The sequence below is a fragment of the Nanorana parkeri genome, unplaced genomic scaffold (genome assembly GCF_000935625.1).
Source record: "Nanorana parkeri isolate BGI_ZX_2015 unplaced genomic scaffold, ASM93562v1 scaffold1424, whole genome shotgun sequence".
Taxonomy (NCBI): Eukaryota; Metazoa; Chordata; class Amphibia; order Anura; family Dicroglossidae; genus Nanorana; species Nanorana parkeri.
Window position 1 is genome coordinate 296,377 of NW_017307692.1, and position 21,119 is coordinate 317,495.

Genomic DNA, 21,119 nt, shown 5'->3' on the forward strand with positions numbered 1-21,119 from the left:
AGCAGCCCTTAGGTTCGACTGAATCGAAGGGCTCCGGCAGCCGAAAAGAGCCGAAGCTATGTCTGGATCCTTCGGCTGCTTTGTGAATAACCCCATAAGACTTTAATCTGCAAATGTCACTGCAGTCTGAAGATGTGTTTAATACTGTAATTTAATACTGTAATTGTTAGATATACAATAGCAGTATTAAAAAGCAAAAAAATTGTATTAAAAGTATTTTTTTGTTATGCAAATATGTCAGCAGAACAAATAAGATCGGCCTGGGCGTCTTGGTTTTAATGAGCTCTTTTTTCTCTCCAGATGGAGGATGCAGAAGGCACAGCATGGAACAACTTTCTGCTCTCTCTTCAGATGGAGAGCTAAAATGTGGTGCTTCAGAAGGACTCCCCATGACTGGAAACCTCAGCCCAGTAGTCAACGGCCCTGATTACTGCCAGCACGTCACCCATCAGAGGGCCAGTAGCGAGGCTGAAATGTTCTTCTGTTCCGAGAGAGCAGAACTTGCCTTACATCAGAGTTTGCATATGTCTGAGACATCCTGTTCCCGCTCTGACATTAGTATATCTTTGGCTGGGAGAGGAACCCTTACCCCACTCCGGAGAGCTCACAAGGATGACAAGCCCCATTCATGTTCCGAGTGTGGCAAATGCTTCTCTTGCAGGAAACTTCTGATCAGACACCATAGAATTCACACGGGCGTGAAACCGTATTCCTGTGCGCAGTGTGGGAAATGTTTTACGCAGAAATCGACTCTGATCAAACATGAGAGAGTTCACACGGGGGAGAAGCCCTATTCCTGTTCAGAGTGTGGGAAGTGCTTTGCCCAGAAATCGGTACTCGACAGACACAACAAAGTTCACACAGGCGAGCGCCCTTTCTCGTGCGCCGAATGCAGGAAGTGTTTTCGAGAGAAATCGGACCTTGCCAAGCATGAGAGGCTTCACAGGGCTGAGAAGCCGTTTTTCTGCTCTGACTGCGGGAAAAGTTTTACACAGAGAAGCCACCTGATATCGCATCAGAGGTCTCACACGGGAGAGAAGCCGTTTTCCTGCTCCGAGTGTGGAGAATGTTTTACCCGGAGGGGAACGCTTATCACACATCAGAGAAATCACGTGGAGAAAACATTTCCCTGTTCTGAGTGTGGGGAATGTTTTGCTGAGGTATCGGACCTTTTCACTCATGAAAAAGTTCACGTAGCGGAGAAGTTGTTTCCCTGTCCCGAATGTGGCGAATGTTTTGGCCAGGTAGGGCTCCTTGTTTCCCACCAGGCTGCCCATGCCAAGGAGAAGTCCTACTCCTGTGCTGAGTGTGGGAAATGTTTTTCTCGAAACGACCAACTCATCAGACATCAGAGAACTCACACAGCTAAAAAGACGTTCCCCTGTTCCCGATGTGGCAAACATTTTTCTCGGAAGTCATCTCTTATCCGGCACGAAAAAGTCCACACAGGGGAGAAGCCGTACACGTGTTTAGAGTGTGGGAAGTGTTTTAGTGAAAAGTCGCACGTTATTATTCACGAGAGATCCCACAGGGCGGAAAAGCCATATTCCTGCTCTGAATGCGGGAAGCGATTCTCCGGGAAAGATAAACTTGTCATACACCGGAGAATTCACGCGGGGGAGAAGCCATTCCCATGTTCAGAGTGTGGGAAATGTTTTCGGCAGAAGTCGGATCTGACCAAACATAAGAGAACTCACACAGCCGAGAAGCCGTATCCGTGTTTGGAATGTGGGAAGTGGTTTTCGTGGAAAGAAGTGCTTGTTACCCATCAGAGAATTCACACGGGAGAGAAACCGTTTTCATGTTCTGAGTGCGGGAAATGTTTTACCCAGAGGGGAACTCTTTTCTCGCATCAGAAGACTCATATGGTCCAAAAGCTATAATCATATACCAAATGCCAATCATTTACTGTGTTACAAGAAACCACACAAAGGGACTGGGGGCATGTGTCTGTTTCCAAAAAGGGGAATTGTTTTGCTTAAGTTTGGAACTTGTAACATATTAAAGAAATCATAACGTGGACACCCATATTGATGTACTTGAAATAGAATTGTACTTAAAATAGAATGCAAGACTGTCCTCCACATCCTCTTCCAGGTCCTCGTTCGATGTGAATGAGGTCCATAGTCACTCAACCCATTTCCTGAGAGCATCGGCTGTCATTGACTTCCCCCTTAAGGGATGCCTCAATACTCTGGCTGGGCTCACAGGAAAATGCAGCAGAGAGTATAGGCTTCGGACGCTGAATGGGAAAAGAGGAAGGAGCCTGGGAAGTCATGTGACTGGCCATATGACTGCTTATTTAAGGTATGTATGCAGTGTATTTTTAAAAAAAAATCGGTGGGTGGGTTGGGGCATCTATTTGCTTCATCGTAGAGCAAAGTCTTCCTGCACTTCCCCTCCAGTGCTCTATGCTGGGTAGAGCTGGCTAATGGCCACACCCCTGATCTAAAGCATCCTTACATAGGCTTGCAATGAAGAGGAAGAAGGAGGGGCAATGTCTGACCAGAGAGAGGGCTTGTCTGACCAGAGAGGTGTGCTTTGCCAGAAGAGGGGTGTGTTTCACCAGAGAGGGGTATGCCTTGCCAGAAAAGGGGTGTGTTTCACCAGAGAGGTGTGTCTTGCCAGAAAGGGTGTGTGTTTCACCAGAGGGGTGTGTCTTGTTCCTTCCTGCGCTTCCCCTCTGGCGCTTTATGCTAGTAGAGCTGAGTAATGGCCACAGCCCTCATCTTAAGCATCCTTACATAGGCTTGCAATTAAGAAGAAGAGGGAGGGGCAATATCTTACCAGAGAGAGGTGAGCCTTGCCAGAGAGGGGGTCTGTTTCATCAGAGAGGTGTGCCTTGTGCCTCCTGTGTTTACCCCTTGGTGCTTTAGGCTGGTAGAGCTGAATTATGGCCACACCCCTCATCTCAAGCATCCTTATATAGGCTTGCAAGGAAGAGGGAGGGGCCATGTCTCACAGAGAGGTGTGTCTTGCCAGAGAGTGGTGTTCCCTGCCAGAGAAGGGGGGGTAGTACACCAGAGAGGGGTATGTCTCGCCAGAGAGGGGTGTGATTCACCAGAGAAAGGTGTGTCTCTCCAGAGAGGGGTGTAATTCACCAGAGAGAGGTGTGTCTCTCCAGAATGGGGTGTGTTTTGCCAGAGCAGGGGTGTGCCTCACTAGAGAAGGCATGACTGACCAGGTCTGTTAGCCTCCAAAGTGCACTGGAACAGAGAGGCCATAATATTGAGCCTGTTGATCAGCAAAGTTATATTGAAGTGTACGGGGCAACTGCTACAACAAGAAGGTGGAAAGGGGGCGCTGTCCTTAAATGTCTTCCTTAATGAATATTTTGTGACCTCGGTTGGTCAATGGATATCTAGCAGGGTGCTTTTGGCCTTGACTTTCAAAGAAGCCAACAGCAAGAGGATATAGAGGCTACCATCGCGGCCTTCTTCTGAAGATGTTAGTTGCCTGGCTGTCATCTGTTTCAGTGATTTTCATCCTGTCCTGGTCAGTGGACTGGAACAAGTAAGCAGATCAGAACATTGTTCTGAGTCAGTGATTTAGAAAGCTAAGCTTGGAACCCAGAGGATCAGCGTGACCAATGGGATATCAGGAGGCGGTCAGAAACGGGTGTTCCTTGTATTTTGTTTAGGAAAAGCTTACTTTAAGCCCAACTCCAGGCAGGAGTTGGCCACCAAAGAAGTCACTTGGGAAGAAGCCATATTTGTGTTCTGGATCTTGTAAGTACATTCACACGGGAGGAAGCCATATTTGTGTTCTGAATGTTGGAAGTACATTCACACAGGAGGAAGCCATATTTGTGTTCTGGATCTTGTAAGTACATTGACGCGGGAGGAAGCCATATCTGTGTTCTGAATGTTGAAAGTACATTCACATGGGAGGAAGACATATCTGTGTTCTGAATGTTGAAAGTACATTCACACGGGAGGAAGCCATATTTGTGTTCTGAATGTTGGAAGTACATTCACACGGGAGGAAGCCATATTTGTGTTCTGAATGTTGGAAGTACATTCACACGGGAGGAAGCCATATTTGTGTTCTGAATGTTGGAAGTACATTCACACGGGAGGAAGCCATATTTGTGTTCTGAATGTTGGAAGTACATTCACACGGGAGGAAGCCATATTTGTGTTCTGAATGTTGGAAGTACATTCACACGGGAGGAAGCCATATTTGTGTTCTGAATGTTGGAAGTACATTCACACGGGAGGAAGCCATATTTGTGTTCTGAATGTTGGAAGTACATTCACACGGGAGGAAGCCATATTTGTGTTCTGAATGTTGGAAGTACATTCACACGGGAGGAAGCCATATTTGTGTTCTGAATGTTGGAAGTACATTCACACGGGAGGAAGCCATATTTGTGTTCTGAATGTTGGAAGTACATTCACACGGGAGGAAGCCATATTTGTGTTCTGAATGTTGGAAGTACATTCACACGGGAGGAAGCCATATTTGTGTTCTGAATGTTGGAAGTACATTCACACGGGAGGAAGCCATATTTGTGTTCTGAATGTTGGAAGTACATTCACACGGGAGGAAGCCATATTTGTGTTCTGAATGTTGGAAGTACATTCACACGGGAGGAAGCCATATTTGTGTTCTGAATGTTGGAAGTACATTCACACGGGAGGAAGCCATATTTGTGTTCTGAATGTTGGAAGTACATTCACACGGGAGGAAGCCATATTTGTGTTCTGAATGTTGGAAGTACATTCACACGGGAGGAAGCCATATTTGTGTTCTGAATGTTGGAAGTACATTCACACGGGAGGAAGCCATATTTGTGTTCTGAATGTTGGAAGTACATTCACACGGGAGGAAGCCATATTTGTGTTCTGAATGTTGGAAGTACATTCACACGGGAGGAAGCCATATTTGTGTTCTGAATGTTGGAAGTACATTCACACGGGAGGAAGCCATATTTGTGTTCTGAATGTTGGAAGTACATTCACACGGGAGGAAGCCATATTTGTGTTCTGAATGTTGGAAGTACATTCACACGGGAGGAAGCCATATTTGTGTTCTGAATGTTGGAAGTACATTCACACGGGAGGAAGCCATATTTGTGTTCTGAATGTTGGAAGTACATTCACACGGGAGGAAGCCATATTTGTGTTCTGAATGTTGGAAGTACATTCACACGGGAGGAAGCCATATTTGTGTTCTGAATGTTGGAAGTACATTCACACGGGAGGAAGCCATATTTGTGTTCTGAATGTTGGAAGTACATTCACACGGGAGGAAGCCATATTTGTGTTCTGAATGTTGGAAGTACATTCACACGGGAGGAAGCCATATTTGTGTTCTGAATGTTGGAAGTACATTCACACGGGAGGAAGCCATATTTGTGTTCTGAATGTTGGAAGTACATTCACACGGGAGGAAGCCATATTTGTGTTCTGAATGTTGGAAGTACATTCACACGGGAGGAAGCCATATTTGTGTTCTGAATGTTGGAAGTACATTCACACGGGAGGAAGCCATATTTGTGTTCTGAATGTTGGAAGTACATTCACACGGGAGGAAGCCATATTTGTGTTCTGAATGTTGGAAGTACATTCACACGGGAGGAAGCCATATTTGTGTTCTGAATGTTGGAAGTACATTCACACGGGAGGAAGCCATATCTGTGTTCTGAATGTTGAAAGTAGATTCCCACGAGAGGAAGCCATATTTGTGTTCTGGATGTTGAAAGTACATTCACATGGGAGGAAGCCATATTTGCGTTCTCAATGTTGGAAGTGTTTTACAGAAAGGCCTCTTCTTCCCATCTGTGGTTGCACACTTGCCTTGCCCATCACATAGCCCAGCATTGTATGTGATGACCACGAGGAACTGCCAACAGCCTGGAGTGCTAGGGAGAAGAGCACCAGAGCCTTCCGGAGCAGTGCATAAAGTAGGTAGTATCTCCTTTTGTACCCCCTTGACGTAACAAGCATCTAACCCTTGCAGTACGGGGTGGGGGAAGGGCTGGGGGGCTGCAAGGGCTAATTGCTCATTAGGTCTAGGGTGTAGAAGAAGAAGATATATTACTTACCTTACGCCCCACTCCGGCAAGCTCTGGTACACTTTTCCTGTAGCTCTGAGCTGTGAGTGGTCCCTCTGTGTCATCACATACAATGCAGGGCTAATATTTTGTCTTGTGCCTGGACCCTACCCCCCCACTCCGGCAAGCTCTGGCACTCCTTTTCCTGTAGCTCTGAGATGTGGGTGGTCCCTCGGTGTCATCACATACAATGCAGGGCAAACTTTTTGCCTTGTGCCTGGAATTGGGTTTTAAATTAAAGCTATCCTAAAGCAATGGGGCTGCCATTGCTGATTTACTTCTGAAAATTTTAGATACCCGGCTTCAATACTTTCTGAGTCACTGACCGAGAGCAGTTATACAGGTAAGGAAAGTCAGAGATAACAAAAGTCCTTATCTGACCATTAGGTAGCCATCTAAAGTGTTGACTTTATGACAGCCAAGTAGGTAGTATGTTGGGGAGGAGAGGTTAGCAGTGGCAGCAATCATCATGCATGACAGGTTCCCTTAAAAAAAAGAAAGCGGCCAGGATAGGAATATGGAATCTCATTCTCATCCTTACTTCCCCAGCACCAAGATTTTTGTTGGACAGTTTCTGGGGCCACCAACTAGGAGGCAAAAATTGGAATAAAAAAACCATTTGACAACCAGGCGAGATCATCTATTACCACCTATTATTATGATTGTCTACTATGACCTAGAATAACAATTTAAATGGAGCACCAGTCAATACATATTGTTAGTTTTGGGTAGACCTCTGGTACAAAGGTCATCTACTGCCATGGTTAAGTCTGTGCCGGCCCCTTCTGCTTTGAAACTTGCCCATTGTAGTTTTGGGTAGACCTCTGGTACAAAGGTCATCTAATCCCTTGGTTAAGTCTGTGCAAGCCCCTTCTGCTTTGATACTTGCCCATTGTAGTATTGGGTAGACCTCTATGGTACAAGGAGAGCTGAAGAGGGAAAAAAAAAAGGTCCATGTTTTTATACTGGAACTCCATAATTCAGAGCTACAGGGGAGCTCAATATGCAGATAAAACTATCACATGCCATTAGTTCTGGTTTGGGGGTTTCCTATAAAGTCTATGTAAACCCTAACGAAGAACATCTCTCGGTACGGTGAGTGAGCATTGTCACCCGTAGGACAGGGAGTGTGTTATTGGTAAGATCACCGGGTGAAAATAAAAGAAAAAAGCCTGATAAAGGAAAACGAATGCAGCTACTACCTGTAAGGACTACTGAGCTGCAATATGTTCTTCAGTTTACATACACCTTAATGGCTGCCATTATGAGTTCAGCTAACCTAGCCAAGGTCAGGCAGATACCTCTTGGATCCATTACGTCACTCTATAGCATTGGGCTGGGAAATCTCTTGAGCCTCTGACCACCTAAAGCACTCATCACCACCCTGGTGGTCAAAAACAGCTCTCAAGCGATGCTCAAAGCCAGCGGCATTGCTCACATTTTTCAATAGCCACCCTTAAAGTGCACCTGTCATGAAAGGACTACATGGGGCTGCCTTTATTGGCCTACTTCTGAACACATTGTTCATCTGGCTTCAGTACATAGAAGTCACTTACTTGGACCAAGCATGCAGCAAATGAGTGTCCAAAAGGTTCGGTAACACCTTATCCCTGTGCTTATTCGGGCTCGGTGAACGGTAAAGTCTTGAAGGCATGCACAACAAAAAGTTCACATTAATGTCCCCACCCCCAACTAATCATACCTACCTTCCCATCGCTACTCCGCCACTCATAGGAAGCCCTGTGTATGCCCCAAGTCTCATGGCTAAGCACTCTTTCTTCACCCCTCCCCAGCACCACGTGTCTGATCAACCAGTCAGCAAGCACCAACACGGTCATGTGGGAGCAAGGGGCTTGAATCACATGCGCCCTCAGAAGTACCCGGTATTTCTCTTTGCTCCCTGTGGCCAGTCGGAAGGGTTGGGAAACCAAGTGAAGATAAGCATAAGTTGCTGGTGGCGGGGCCATCTCTATAATGAGGCAGCTTGAACCTTTTACCTTATGCAGCATCTCTTTGGGTCATGTAGGGGGGTGTCAGGCAGAGCAGCATGGCCACTCAGCTGCACAATGTTTGCAGTGTGCCTGCCTTCCCCTTTCTGGACAGAGCATCCCAGGTTGCGAAGAGCAAGGTGGGGGGATGTGTTAGGGACCATTGCTCTTAGCAACCTGGGACACTCCGGCCATGTCCTGCTTAGCTCCTGGCAACTAGTGGTGTTAGTGTGCACCAGCACTGTTAGCTGGCACCACCAGCAAAATCGGAACATGCACCACTAGCGCTCCCACCGGCCTCAGGTGGTGAAAAGGCTAGGGACACCCCTGGTTGTTGGGGGTCACCATTAAAGAGAACCTATTGCCTGCATGGAGGACTAGTATGGCCTTACATAGCATATAGGTTGTACCCCAATGAAAAGTCAACCCAATGCTCTAGAAACCCAAAACCTTCCCTCTTACACCAGGCCTTGATCTATAATACTTACAGCAGAGTGTGCCAACCTCGACACTCCAGCTTTGGTAAAACTACAAGTCTCATGAGGCACTGCAAGTCTCTGACAGCCACAGGCATGACTACCAGAGGCATGGTGGGATTTGTAATTGCACCACAGCTGGAGTGCCAAGGTTGCCTACCCCTGACTTGCAGAGTACTACTTGTGCTTTTCATCCAAGATCCTTCCGTCTGTGGCCTCATCGTCGGTGACTTGTACAGTGTGCATTGGACTCTACAATGTTTCTTCCTAGGTTACCTTACAAAACTGTAACAACAAAACAGACTCGTTGCATTTCTTTTTCAATGTTTAACAGAATGTTTCAAATGAAAAATAACCGACATAAAAATACATTTAGTAAATAATAAATACACAGCAAGTTGAAATGGTGACCTTCTAGATCTGCCTGAAGACTAGCTTCATTCTTGAAAAGGGCGGGGACAATCACCGAGTCGGCGGTATCCATGGCGACGTCCGTGATCACATTTCCATACAATAAAGGTTATTTCTAAAATGGTGATACAAATTCAGAAAGTGTGCAGCAGTTAGAAAAGGTACAACCTGGTTCCAAGGTTCCTCTCCGTTTGGATGGACTTTTGAAGTTGTGCCGTCTTGTTTGGAGGCCACTTTAACAAGTTCAAATGTTTTCAAAGTTACCACCTCCATAGTATTCAATAGGGATGCACTGATACCGATACTAGACATGGAGCTGGCTTCCCAGTCAATCAGGAAGCCAGGCGGCGGGTATTGACTCGCTAACTGGATTCCTGATTGACCGGGAAGCTGGCTCAATGCTGATTGGCCGGGTAGTCGGCTCCCCAGCCGATCAGCATTGGGGCAGCCAAACAGCAAGAAGCCAGGCTGCAGGTAATGACCCGCCGCCCGGCTTCCTTATTGCCCTGGAACCATGGTATTAAATAGGGGTGCATCGATACCGATCAGCGCAATACCGGAGTATTTGGGCGGGTACTCGTCCAAATGCTCCGACACTTACCTATCTTTCTCTCTCTCTGACCGGCAGTGCCTGTAAGGAACATGGAGCCGGCTTCCCAGCCAAAAAGGAAGCCAGGCAGCGGGTCAATACACGCCGCCTGGCTTCCTGATTGACCGGGAAGCTGGCTTAATGTTTCCTTGATTCACTGCCAGTCGGAGAGAAAGGTAGGTATCAGAGCATACATGGCCGGCTTGATGCTGATTGGCCAGGAAAATAGCTCCCCAGCCAATCAGCATCGGGCCAGCCAAACAGCATGGAGCCGCCTTCCCGGGCAATCAAGAAGCCGGGCAGCGGGTAATTACACACCGCCCGGCTTCCTGATTGCCCAGATAGCTGGCTCTATGCTAGTGAAAGTACCAGTATCAGTACTGGCCAGTACCGAAAGATGAATATCGGTATTGGTGCATCCCTAGTATTAAATACATAAAAGAATACAGCTGTGATGGTGCAAGACCCTCATAATGGCCACATCAGGCATGCAAAGGAAATCAGTGAGATCTCACCAACAGAGCCCTTGAGAGATACACCATATGGCCAAACGTTTATTGAAACCTGACCATCACAGCTATATGAGCTTGTGGGACATCCCATTCCAATACCATGTCCATGAATTTGGAGTCTACCCCACTTTGAAGCTATAACAGCCTCCACTCTTCCAGGAAGGCTTTCCACAAGAATTTGTGGCCATTGAGCCCAAGGAGCATTTGTGAGTTCAGGCACAGATGTTGGATCAAAAGACCTGGCTCATAATTGGAGTTTCAATTCATCCCGTAGGTGGTCAGTAGGGTTGAGGTCAGGGCTCTGTGCAGGACACCCCAGCTTCCACTCACCCCACTAGTTAAACAATGGTCTCGTGGACAAAACATGGAGAGAAAAAAGCCACAGACCAATGTTCACCGTTCAAACATTCAATGGTGATTACAGCTTCCAATGTATCTGAGTTCCCCAAGCTGACTTTGATGACTGGGTGAGGAACTCCATCATGTTGGAAGCTGTAGTCGTCATGGATTAAACATGGACATAGAGTGGACATTGGTGTGCGGCTTGTTCTCTCCATGTGTTGTTCTTGTGGAGAGTGGACGGCTCCTGGCTTACACCTGGGTAGTGGAGACTGATGCCGGATGGAGTGGTGAAATTTCCTTGTGTTGCATAAATGGCCTTATGGAGTTGGCTTTATGCAACTCCAGTCATGCTGGAACAGAAAGGGGCCTTCTCCAAACTGTTGCCACCAGATTGGAAGTGCATCATTTTCTATACTACATTATCAGTACTAGGGATGCACCGATACCGGTATCTCAGTATCGAGTACCGATATTTTTTTTCCCGGTACTCGCCGATACCAAATACCAAGTACCGGAAGTCCCATTCAGGAAGTCAGGGGCCGTGTAATGACTTGCCATCTGGCTTCCTGATTAGCAGGGAAGCCGCCCCCAAGCTTCCCGTCACTAGGTGACTAGAAAGCATGAAGCTGGCGTTCTGGCCAATCAGGAAGCCGGGCCCTGTGTAATGACGCGCCGCCCAGCTTCCTGATTGGCCGGGAAGCCGGCTCCATGCTCCCTCGTCATGAAGTGATGAGAGAGCATGAAGCCGGCTTCCCTACCAATCAGAAAGCCGGGCGTCGCGTCATTACACGGCGCCTGGCTTCCTGATTGGCCAGCTTCCGACCAATCAAGAAGCTGGGCAGAGCGTCATTACACGCTGCCCGGCTTCCTGATTGGCCGGGAAGCCGGCTCCATGTTTTCTCGTCACAAGTGACGAGAGAGCATGGAGCTTGCTTCCTGATACCGGAACTATCAGGCTAGGCATCGGAGCATTTGGGCGAGTACGAGTACTCGCCCAAATACTCGGCATCGATACCGATACTAGTACCGGTGCAACCCTACTCAGTACCCTTCACTGGAAATGTGAGATGTCCACATATTTTGGCCATACAGCAGGTTCGATGGTCAACTGTTCACAATCGTTTGCCCATTTATACCATATCTGGCGTACATCTAGATTTCATCCATAAGAGGTTTTCTAGATTTTCAACATAAAGGAAGGTGGGTATTCCCTGGGCAAAACCTATTCAAGCTCAAGGAACTGCCTTCTCGGTTGTGTGAGTCCTTTCGTGAGCCACAAAAACCGACCTCTGCCTGAAGCATTTCCCACACGTACAGCACGAATATGGCTTCACCCCCGTGTGAGTTCTCTGGTGCTGCACAAGGGCCGACTTGTGAATAAAACACTTGTCGCACTCGGAACACGGGAACGGCCTGTCGCCGGTGTGGCTTTTTTGATGCCTCCTGAGGCTGCTTCTGTCGGCAAAACATTTCCCACATTCGGAACACGGGAAAGGCCTCTCCCCGGTGTGACTCATCTGGTGCCTGGCAAGCCTGTCCTTTACAGGAAAACACTTCCCGCATTCCGAACAGGAATACGGCCTCTCCCCCGTGTGGATTTTCTTGTGGGAAATAAGATACCACTTATGAGAGAAAGATTTGCCGCATTCGGAACAGGAATACGGCTTTTCCCTGGTGTGAACCACCTCGTGCCGGTTGAGGGTGGATTTGTCCGAAAACCGTTTCCCGCATTCAGAACAGGAATAGGGCTTCTCCCCCGTGTGGACTCTTTCGTGCGTGATAAGTGTTGACCGTTGCTTGAAACATCTACCGCATTCAGAGCATAAGAAGGGCTTCTCCCCCGTGTGGACTCTTTCGTGCGTGATGAGAGTTGACCTCTGTTTAAAGCATTTCCCGCATTCGGCACACGGGTACTGCTTCTTCCATATACGACGCTTCCGGGTTGGGGTGTGTTCTGCTCTCTTGGAAGAACGTTTAACTGACTCAGACTTATGCCTTCTATGAGCTGTGTGATGAGTGACGAGACGGGGGCGGTCAAGAAAACGCCCCCCATATGTAGAGGGATTGGATGATAGAGCCACACGGTGGACATTTGGGGTAATGAAGTCTTCTTCTGAAGAATCAGAGGTGGCTTCATCATCTTGCCTTTCATCATTAGGCGGGTCGACTGGTTTTTGTTCCATGTCGTACCTTATATATTGTCCGTCTGAAAGAAATAAGCCATAGAAGGAATCATTCAACGGATTTCCAGCAATGAAAAATAGCAGCACACAGCATTTCTATGGGATTATGTTTTCCCTGCACAAGGACAGAGCTTGTTTTTTGATGTTGGCACAACACCTCCAAAAAGACCAACAGGATTATCCTAAAGCTATATACACATAAAATACACATAACAGAGCTGTATTTCTGTCCAGCCAGTCCACAGATTTACACAGTTGCACCCCACAGCACAGCCAGGAGTATGATGAGTATGATGCCGCTTTCCCAGTTACCGTTAAGGAATACAATTGGTATCATCTCTCCCACCATCTTGCTGACGCGACAGTGAAAAAACATCAGCAGGCTGATGAGGTCATCTCTCACTCAATTACTCTCCTCTCTTATCCTATCAGCTTCTTCCCTGTTAGCATTTTTGAAGGTAGCACACCTGATTGGCTCCTGGTCCTGCCCTCCTTCTTTCAGCCAATCAAGAGTTTTTGAAGTATTTAGTGCTTATTACTCACCTGTGCTTATCTCTATAGGAAGTCCCTCCACCTTATATGGCTCCTCACTACTTAAATATGGCTCTTCCTCCTCTTTGATCTTTACAAGTCCTTCTTCCTCCTCCTCATCTTTGACGTCGCTCTCAGGGTCTCCGGGGTCTGTAAATAAAGATGAGAGTGAAGCCCCCTGTACTGAGATGTATGAGAGACCCCGGAGAGTGTGTGTGGGGGGAGACTGGTCACATCTCTTGGCTGGTAACACACAATTACATGATGTGAGGAGGAGAGCCGGAGTCTAATAGAGACTGATGGCTCCTGACTCCCCCCACTAGAAACATTACGTCCCCCCCATTACTGTCTACTGACAGAGGAGGGGGGAGAAGAAGAGATTGTTGTAGTGACTGAACAAGGAGAATCTGGGACTCTTTTCTGGATTTAGTGTTTATTCCTCACCTGGGCTGATCTCTGGAGGGGTTTCCTTCTCCTTACATGGCTCATCACCCCTCACAGGTGGCTCTTCTGGTTCCTCTTTCACTTCAACTTTGAAGTCAATCATATTATTTTCCTGGACAATTAAAAAATACATACACCACTTTATAATACCTGGGACAGACCTGTATAATATTTTGGTTAGAAGTATTTTTTTAGATCAGATCACATACAAAAGATCTAATTAACTATTTATCAAGATCTCCAGTGCAATCTACCTGATCCTGCTGAGGGATCTCCTGATGTTCCTGTGTGGAGTCGGGGGAATACAGAGGACGGGCCTGAGGGATCTCCTGATGTTCCTGTGTGGAATCCCGGGAATACAGAGGACGGGGCTGAGGGATCTCCTGATGTTCCTGTGTGGAATCCCGGGAATACAGAGGACGGGTCTGAGGGATCTCCTGATGTTCCTGTGTGGAATCCCGGGAATACAGAGGACGGGTCTGAGGGATCTCCTGATGTTCCTGTGTGGAATCCTGGAAATACAGAGGACGGGGACATCTCTCTGGGGTATTTCTGTTCCTGGATCCATCTGTAGGAAACACACACACTGACTGAATACATTGTTTCTATGTCTTTTATATCAGAGGATGTGTGTGTCCAGGGGGATCCCCAATACTCAAGAAATGAAAGTCTCCTCTTACCCGGTGATGTGAGGGGCGGCCGGTTCTCCATCATGATGTCCTCATAAAGATCCTTGTGTCCTTCTAGATACTCCCACTCCTCCATGGAGAAATAGACAGAGACATCCTGACACCTTATAGGAACCTGACACACACAATGATACAGTCACCATCCAGACACATGTTTTCTATTACTGGATAATGTTACAGAAATCCCAGGACACAACTTGCCTCTCCCTTAAGCAAATCATGGTCTTCTGGGTAATCTCTTGAACCTTCTTGTTGTCCCGACTCCTGCTCCTCTAGACATCAGAGCCAGTGCTACTAAAATAGGGCTGGGTCTGGGTGGCACTTCTCCATATCCCAAGGGGTCTATGATGCCGAATTGAAGATATAAAAAGACTTGTTACATTTACTGTCTATCGGCATCCTCACAGCTTTCTGAGGGGTACAGTGATGTGTACCTCACCCTGCACATAGTCCTTTTTCATGGTCCTGACACTGCATTACTAAGCTACCCAAGGTGAAGATCATGCATTTGTGGTTGGAAGAAAAATAAAGATACTTATGATTGGATAATGATGTTTTTGTGCGCTGGAGCTGAACACAACCATACCAGGTAGAAGACCAAGGACTGCAATGGAATTTTATAACATCTGCTGTTGGTCTGACGGTGAACATTTGACTGGGTGAAGCGAACACACAAGGAGACCAATCAAACTTTCCATGGAAGTTAGTTAGGAAAGGAGAATGGAGAAACAGACGATTGTGTATTTGGCCATTTTAAAGAGAACCTGTGCTCTGTCCATGCACAGCATATTAATGTTCATGGCATCCCACCAGCAGGTAATACTTTCTTTGCAAACCCAACCGACTCCAACCGCAGGAAGCCATAAAAAATGAGACTTTCATTCTGAGTAGGCAGTATGACTCGCTGACCTCTCTCTTGTGTAATAGTGTTGGTGGTTGGTAACCCAGGCACCAGTGCTGTGCCATTGGGGCAGAGTCCTTAAAGGAAGACAGAGTGGCAGGATGAAGACACAGGGTGACAAGGTTCTCATTTAGTGCCCCAGCAGAGCTCTCCATCAAATGTTCACATCAGAGGACTCACAGGAATATAATGATTGGTTGAGGTGACATGATCCCCCACAGACAGTGCTGCTCTCTTCCTCCTCTCATACCAAAAATACATAATTACCTAATCCTCACTGAGCACACACTCTCCAGCTTCACACCCCCTGCGGTAAGATTCTTGAGCTAAAATTCGCCCTCCTTTTCCCTTCTCTGGTCTACAACAAAATGGCCGCCGCCTCTACAGCACTGAGGATAATTCCTTCTCTAACACGGCAGGCGGCTGCCCTCTAGTGGTGGCCCTGGCTCCGAACTGTAATAAACCTCCCTCTGTCCCTATCTGACCTGTGTAAGATTGCCCAATCACTCCGCTGGGCGTCACTATGGCAACCCGGAAGCATCTGAGCGGCCGTGGAACGCAAACAGCGGATGTTCAGGAGCCACAGGACGGAAGTGGGAGGGTTTTCTGCTTTTTAGACTATTATTCTAATTATTGCTGATATTATTAATCATGATACTAGCATTATTGCTGATATTGACCATAATTATATCATAATTGCTGATAATAATCATAATACTATTATTATTGCTGATATTAATATACTGCGGGGAATTTATCAAAACTGGAGCAGCTGTGTATGGCAGCCAATCAGCATTCACCTTTAATTTTCAAAGCTTAACTGAACAGACTGAAGAGAGAAGATGATTGGTTGCCATGAGCAACTGCTCCAGCTTTTGTCTGCTCCAGTTTTGATCAATTCCCCTGCTATTATTAAGAAATATTATTACCAAAGACAACACATTTGTCTATATTGATGCCATTCCAATTCTTTTGTCTCTCTTTTTCTTCAACATATAAGATACTTGAAGTAGAAATCCATTTTTTGTTTTGTTTTTAGGATCCCCAATTACCGTCCCATCCCGTATAAAAAAATATTGCCAATGTTCAATTGCCCTCTCCATACTCCAGCGCTGTCCCCAGGTTGCCACCTGTCCAGGATTCACCCAGACAGTCCGGGGTTTGAATGTTGTGTCTGGGTTTTACGGCAGCTAAAACCCGGACACATGATGTCAGGCAGACAGGGGCAACCAAAATGAAGATAGGGGCTACTGGCCCCCCACTGAAAATAGTCTCCACTGTGATATTTACATATGAATGGGTTATGCTATTTACATATGAATAAGCCGCAACTCGTTCTCCCCCAAAAATCTCCGCACGTTGTTTGGCGACAGCTGCGTTTGCCACCTTTTCTTCAAGTGAAACCCGAACACTCTGACAGAGTGTTCGGGTTTCACTTGAAGAAAAGGTGGCAAATGTAGCTGTCCCCAACTTCCTGTTTGGTGCCATGCTGGCAGTCCTCTTCACGGAAGCCCGGCCTATTTCCTGTGAGCTCAGCCTGTCCTTTACATTCCCCTCAGTGGGTGTGTCATCCCACGGGATGGGATTACAGTTCTAGGATAGAGCAGCGTTAACACATCATTACGTAAGCGGCGCTCAGTCCTTGAAGAATTTTGGATAGAGTGGAGAGGGATTAGAGCCCTTATCAGGTTTTTATTGCTGCCTGTGCCCCCCGTTATGGAAAAGTAACCCTGGTGACCGTTATCACTGAAAGTGCAAGAAAATCCACCAGGTTTTGGTTCTGGTTGCCACCAGAACAGGAATAGATGGGAAATCTTCCAATGGGGTTCTGGTGACCACCCTTACTTTGGAGGGATTTCCTTGTAATGTATGTAATGTATACAGTGCACAAATAAAAGCATTTTAGCAAACACAGAAATAAATTATACTGTAGCACAATTACTAAACTAGTACTGATAGTGTAACGAGATGAGGGATGAGAAACAAACCTTCCCCATATACAGTGGGGGGGGGGGATTTATCAAGGAAGGAATGGGACTGCAGTGAAACCTCACCTCTGCTGATGTAAGCAGCATCAACTGGCTGACAGCAACACTCCTTGCCTGAGCTGTCAATCATGCAGATGCATGCAATAAAGTGGCAAGATTACAAGGTATGTGATGCCACATCAGCCTGGAGCGCTTCGGCAGGGGTGACAGTGCCACCTCTTCATTGTAAGCAGGGCAATTAATAATTAAAGAGGTTTTTTCTTACCTAGCATAGCTGTAGATTTTTCATCAAATTTTCAGCAGAGGCAGAGCCGTCGATATCCGTGACGGCTAACAAAGGGAAGGTTGGGAGGAGTCCGGTGACGTCATGGACATCTACGTCACCGGACTCCTCACCCGTTCCCTTCGTTAGCCGTCACAGACATCTACGTCACCGGACTCGATGTCCGTGACGTCACCGGATCTCCGACGGAACTCCCGGAAGCCGTTGGAGAGGTGAGCACCGATCAAAAGAATTTTAATCGATCAAAAAAATGAACGATTAATCGAGGAATTAATTCTTAATTTCCGCAGCCCTAAAAAATACATAAATTAATCTGGATATATACATATAAATTCCAGAATATGACGTCCGAAGGATAATATACAGAAGTACATGCTCATTATAATAGCCTGGCGTTATATTTTATTCTTTCCTGCCTCCATTTGTCTGGAACAAATTCCATTGATCATTATCCGAGGTCCTTTCATATTCAAAGAGTTTAAAGCCCAATTCTGGTTTCTATCCCCCCAGCACCCCATTCATTGTATTTCCTTATGTATACATTTCTCAAGGGGTCGTTGGTCTAGTCACATGACATGCTGAGCTCTTTTCCTCCTCCGCCCAGGGCAGCGTGATGATGCTCCCAGGGGGTGTGTCCTTGACACTCTGGGCTCAGGCAAGTGGGTTGAATGACAATGGACGTCATTTAGCACAGAAGCGGACCAATGCTAGATCATGGAGGGGGAACAAAAACAAAATAAAAACCAGGTGAGTAAAACTGCTCGAGACAAAATGAGCACCTGCAGTTTGGGGGTAGCCCCACTGCAATGGTACGTTTTTCTAAATCCCCAGAGATCTCCTTGAAGCCCATTTGTGGTGGGACATGGTAGAACAGAGCAGACCTTGAGAGGGACTGAGTGGTATCAGGCTGTATTTTATTGGCGTTATGGCATCAGAGTGCGTCTCTTTGGGATTTCCAGACCGTAAATCAAACCAGACCCACATGGGTGACTTCCATCTTTGCTCTCTTGCAGTATTATACCTGATGGAAGAATCCTCCAATGCTACCCCCGTCTGCATTGTTCTGCCTGCTACACCACAAGATTGTCCCCTCAGAGCTACAGGAACCACAACGTGTCCAACATAACCGGAAGCATCAAATGCCGAAGACTCTTTACGCCAGTGTAGAGGGTGAGCAAGGACTGGGGTGGCCGGTGGTGGGGCTGTGAAGTATTATTAGAGTGCACTGTATTTATAGCCATGATTCTTTTCTTGCTTTGGATAGAGTTGTGAAGGGTTAGAAGCCTGTCAGTTTCTAATTGTTGTCCGTGTCCCCAGTTGGTAGATTCACACTCTCATTATATCTTGGAGACTAGTCATGCACCAATACCGTTTTTTCGGTATCCAGTACGGGTACCAATACTTTGCTTTTGGTACTCACCAATACCGAGTACTGATACCACTGGCATGGAGACGGCTCCCCGGGCAAGCAGGGAGGCGGATAATAACGATTGCCCGGGAAGCCGACTCCATGTTGTTTGGCTGGCTCAATGCTGACTGGCTGTAAAACCAGCTTTCCAGCCAATCTGCATGGAGCAAACTTTCTGGCTAATCAGGAAGCCAGGTGGCGAGTAATGACCCGCCTCCCAGATTGGCCAGGAAGACACCTCCATGCTGATTGGCTGGAAAGCCGGCTTCCCAGCCAATCAGCATGGAGTCGGCTTCCCCGCCAATCAGGAAGCCGGGAGGCAGGTCACTACTCACCACCTAGCTTCCTGATTGCCCAGGAAGCCGGCTCCATGTTCCCCTACGGCACTGGCGGTCAGAGGAAATCTTCCTCTGACAGGAAGTTTCCGGTATCGGGACAGGTATCGGAGCATTTGGACGAGTATGAGTACTCACTCAAATACTTGGTACTAGTATCAGTGCATAGGGTTGCCACTCGTCCGGTTTTGACCCGTACAGTCCGGTTTTGGTGTGTTGTGTACGGGTGCCCAGCCAGTGGGCACGCGAACATAAAAGACACTTAGTGCCGACACCGGCACTTTAAATTTTCTGACAGGTGCGGCTGCCGAGGTCCTTGTCAAGCGAGATCCCGAGCAGCCGCATCGGCCTGAAACTCGGATCTTACTCTGAGCTGGGGGCAGCCTGTGCCTGCAGCACTAGAAAGATTCGGGTTTCAGGCCGATGTGGCTGCTCAAGATTGCACTTGACAAGGACCTCGGCAGCCGCACATGTGATCGCTCCTCCTCTCTTCTAACTCTGGTGATCTACCACGTAGAGAAGAACGAGGAGACATTCTTTTCTATGTGATAGATCACCAGAGTTAGAAGAGAGGAGGAGCTATAGATCCCGTGCAGCTGAAGGGAGGCATGAAGAGGCGGGGACACAGAAAATGTAGATGAGCTGCAGGGGGAACGAAGATTTACAGGAGAAGGCTCCCTGACACCGTGCTGCCCGCCTGCGGACCCCCTGGTGAGACACCATAGAGAGTCGCACAGCCCACCTAAAGACATTATTCTCCCCTAAAAAAAAATTGGTGCCCGTGGCGCTGGAGTGTTCGGGTTTCACTTGAAGAATAGATGGCATCCCTATCAGAGACCATTGGCATCGAGACAGAAAGTGATGGGAAACCCAACATTTTAGAGCTGTCACCAGAAAAAGATGTGAGAAGTCTTCCAGCGTGAACACCTGCTCCAGTAAAACTGTCTAAAAGGGAAATTACTCTTTGGTGGGATTCCCTCTCATTTCCTGTAACATCTCCCCTGACAGGAAGTGAAGGGAAATAGATTTTTTTAAGGGTTTTTAAGCTGAACTCCAGGTTTACCTTAAAAGAGAACTATGGCGTAACCTTTTTATCCCATATTTCCCTTTAGGGTCACGGGAGGACATATACTAGCGTCCTCTATTGACCCAAAGCTCAGTATATCGCGAGCTACAGCTTGCGATATACTGAGAGTGCCGCAGCCGTGACAGATCCCGACAATTCTGTCGAGATCCACCCTGTTACGTGAATGACAGCTGGCTCTGCCTATATAGAGGCAGAGCCAGCTGTGCCCGGCCCCTCCACCGTCTGTTCCTCCACTCAGCGCTGGAGGATCGGAGAGGGGAACCCCTGCGGGGAGAGGTGATTGACAGTTACTGCTTTCTGCAGGGATAGATCGAGAAGTGAGCGAGCGACGGTATGCGTTCGCTCACTTCCCGATCTATTGAGCCGACCTGTGACAGTTTCATTGTCACAGGTCGGCTCAAACTATGAGGATGAATGAAAATCACTCACCTCATAGTTCTCCTTTAAGTCTTGCCCAGTTGTACCGGTTCCTCTCCTGCACTATCTAGGGCAGTCATCGCCCACTTCCCCAGACTGGCATATACCCATCAAGGCATTTTGATATGTGCTTAACTCCTCCTAAAAGCCAGCCCACTGCTTGCATCAGGGCTGAAGGTGTACTGAGCCAGGGTGCTGCAATGTTTTCAGGCAGCTACCAACAGCACCCTATCTGGCTCCCCCACCAGTCATGATTTGCCTGCACTGCATAGTGAACCACAGATGATGTCACTGGGTCTAAAAGGTAAAAAGGTATATAATGAAAATCATAACATGTTGATAAAGGGGAGGGAGGAACTGGGAAGGAAGAATATAAGTTGATGACTTCAGCTTTAGGAGCTTCAACATGAGTACAGGTCAACTTTATTTATTCCATTAACTTTATGTACAGTTTATTTCATTGTATGAATTATTTCT

General features: G+C 47.2%; 2 protein-coding genes across 2 annotated transcripts in view; one reads left to right on the forward strand and one right to left on the reverse strand.

Moving 5' to 3' along the window:
• Positions 1-7,915, forward strand: part of LOC108798174 (zinc finger protein 501-like) — a 12,368-nt gene extending 4,453 nt beyond the window's left edge. Inside the window, exons 3-5 of the mRNA XM_018569906.1 lie at positions 301-1,459; positions 2,098-2,307; positions 7,852-7,915. Of these exons, the coding sequence (XP_018425408.1) occupies positions 301-1,459; positions 2,098-2,307; positions 7,852-7,915 (1,433 nt within the window). The remainder of the gene's footprint in view (positions 1-300; positions 1,460-2,097; positions 2,308-7,851) is intronic.
• A 3,693-nt stretch (positions 7,916-11,608) lies between these two features.
• LOC108798176 (gastrula zinc finger protein XlCGF26.1-like) overlaps positions 11,609-21,119 on the reverse strand; it is a 31,017-nt gene continuing 21,506 nt past the window's right edge. The window contains exon 7 of the mRNA XM_018569907.1: positions 11,609-12,251. Coding sequence (XP_018425409.1) covers positions 11,609-12,251 — 643 coding nt within the window. The remainder of the gene's footprint in view (positions 12,252-21,119) is intronic.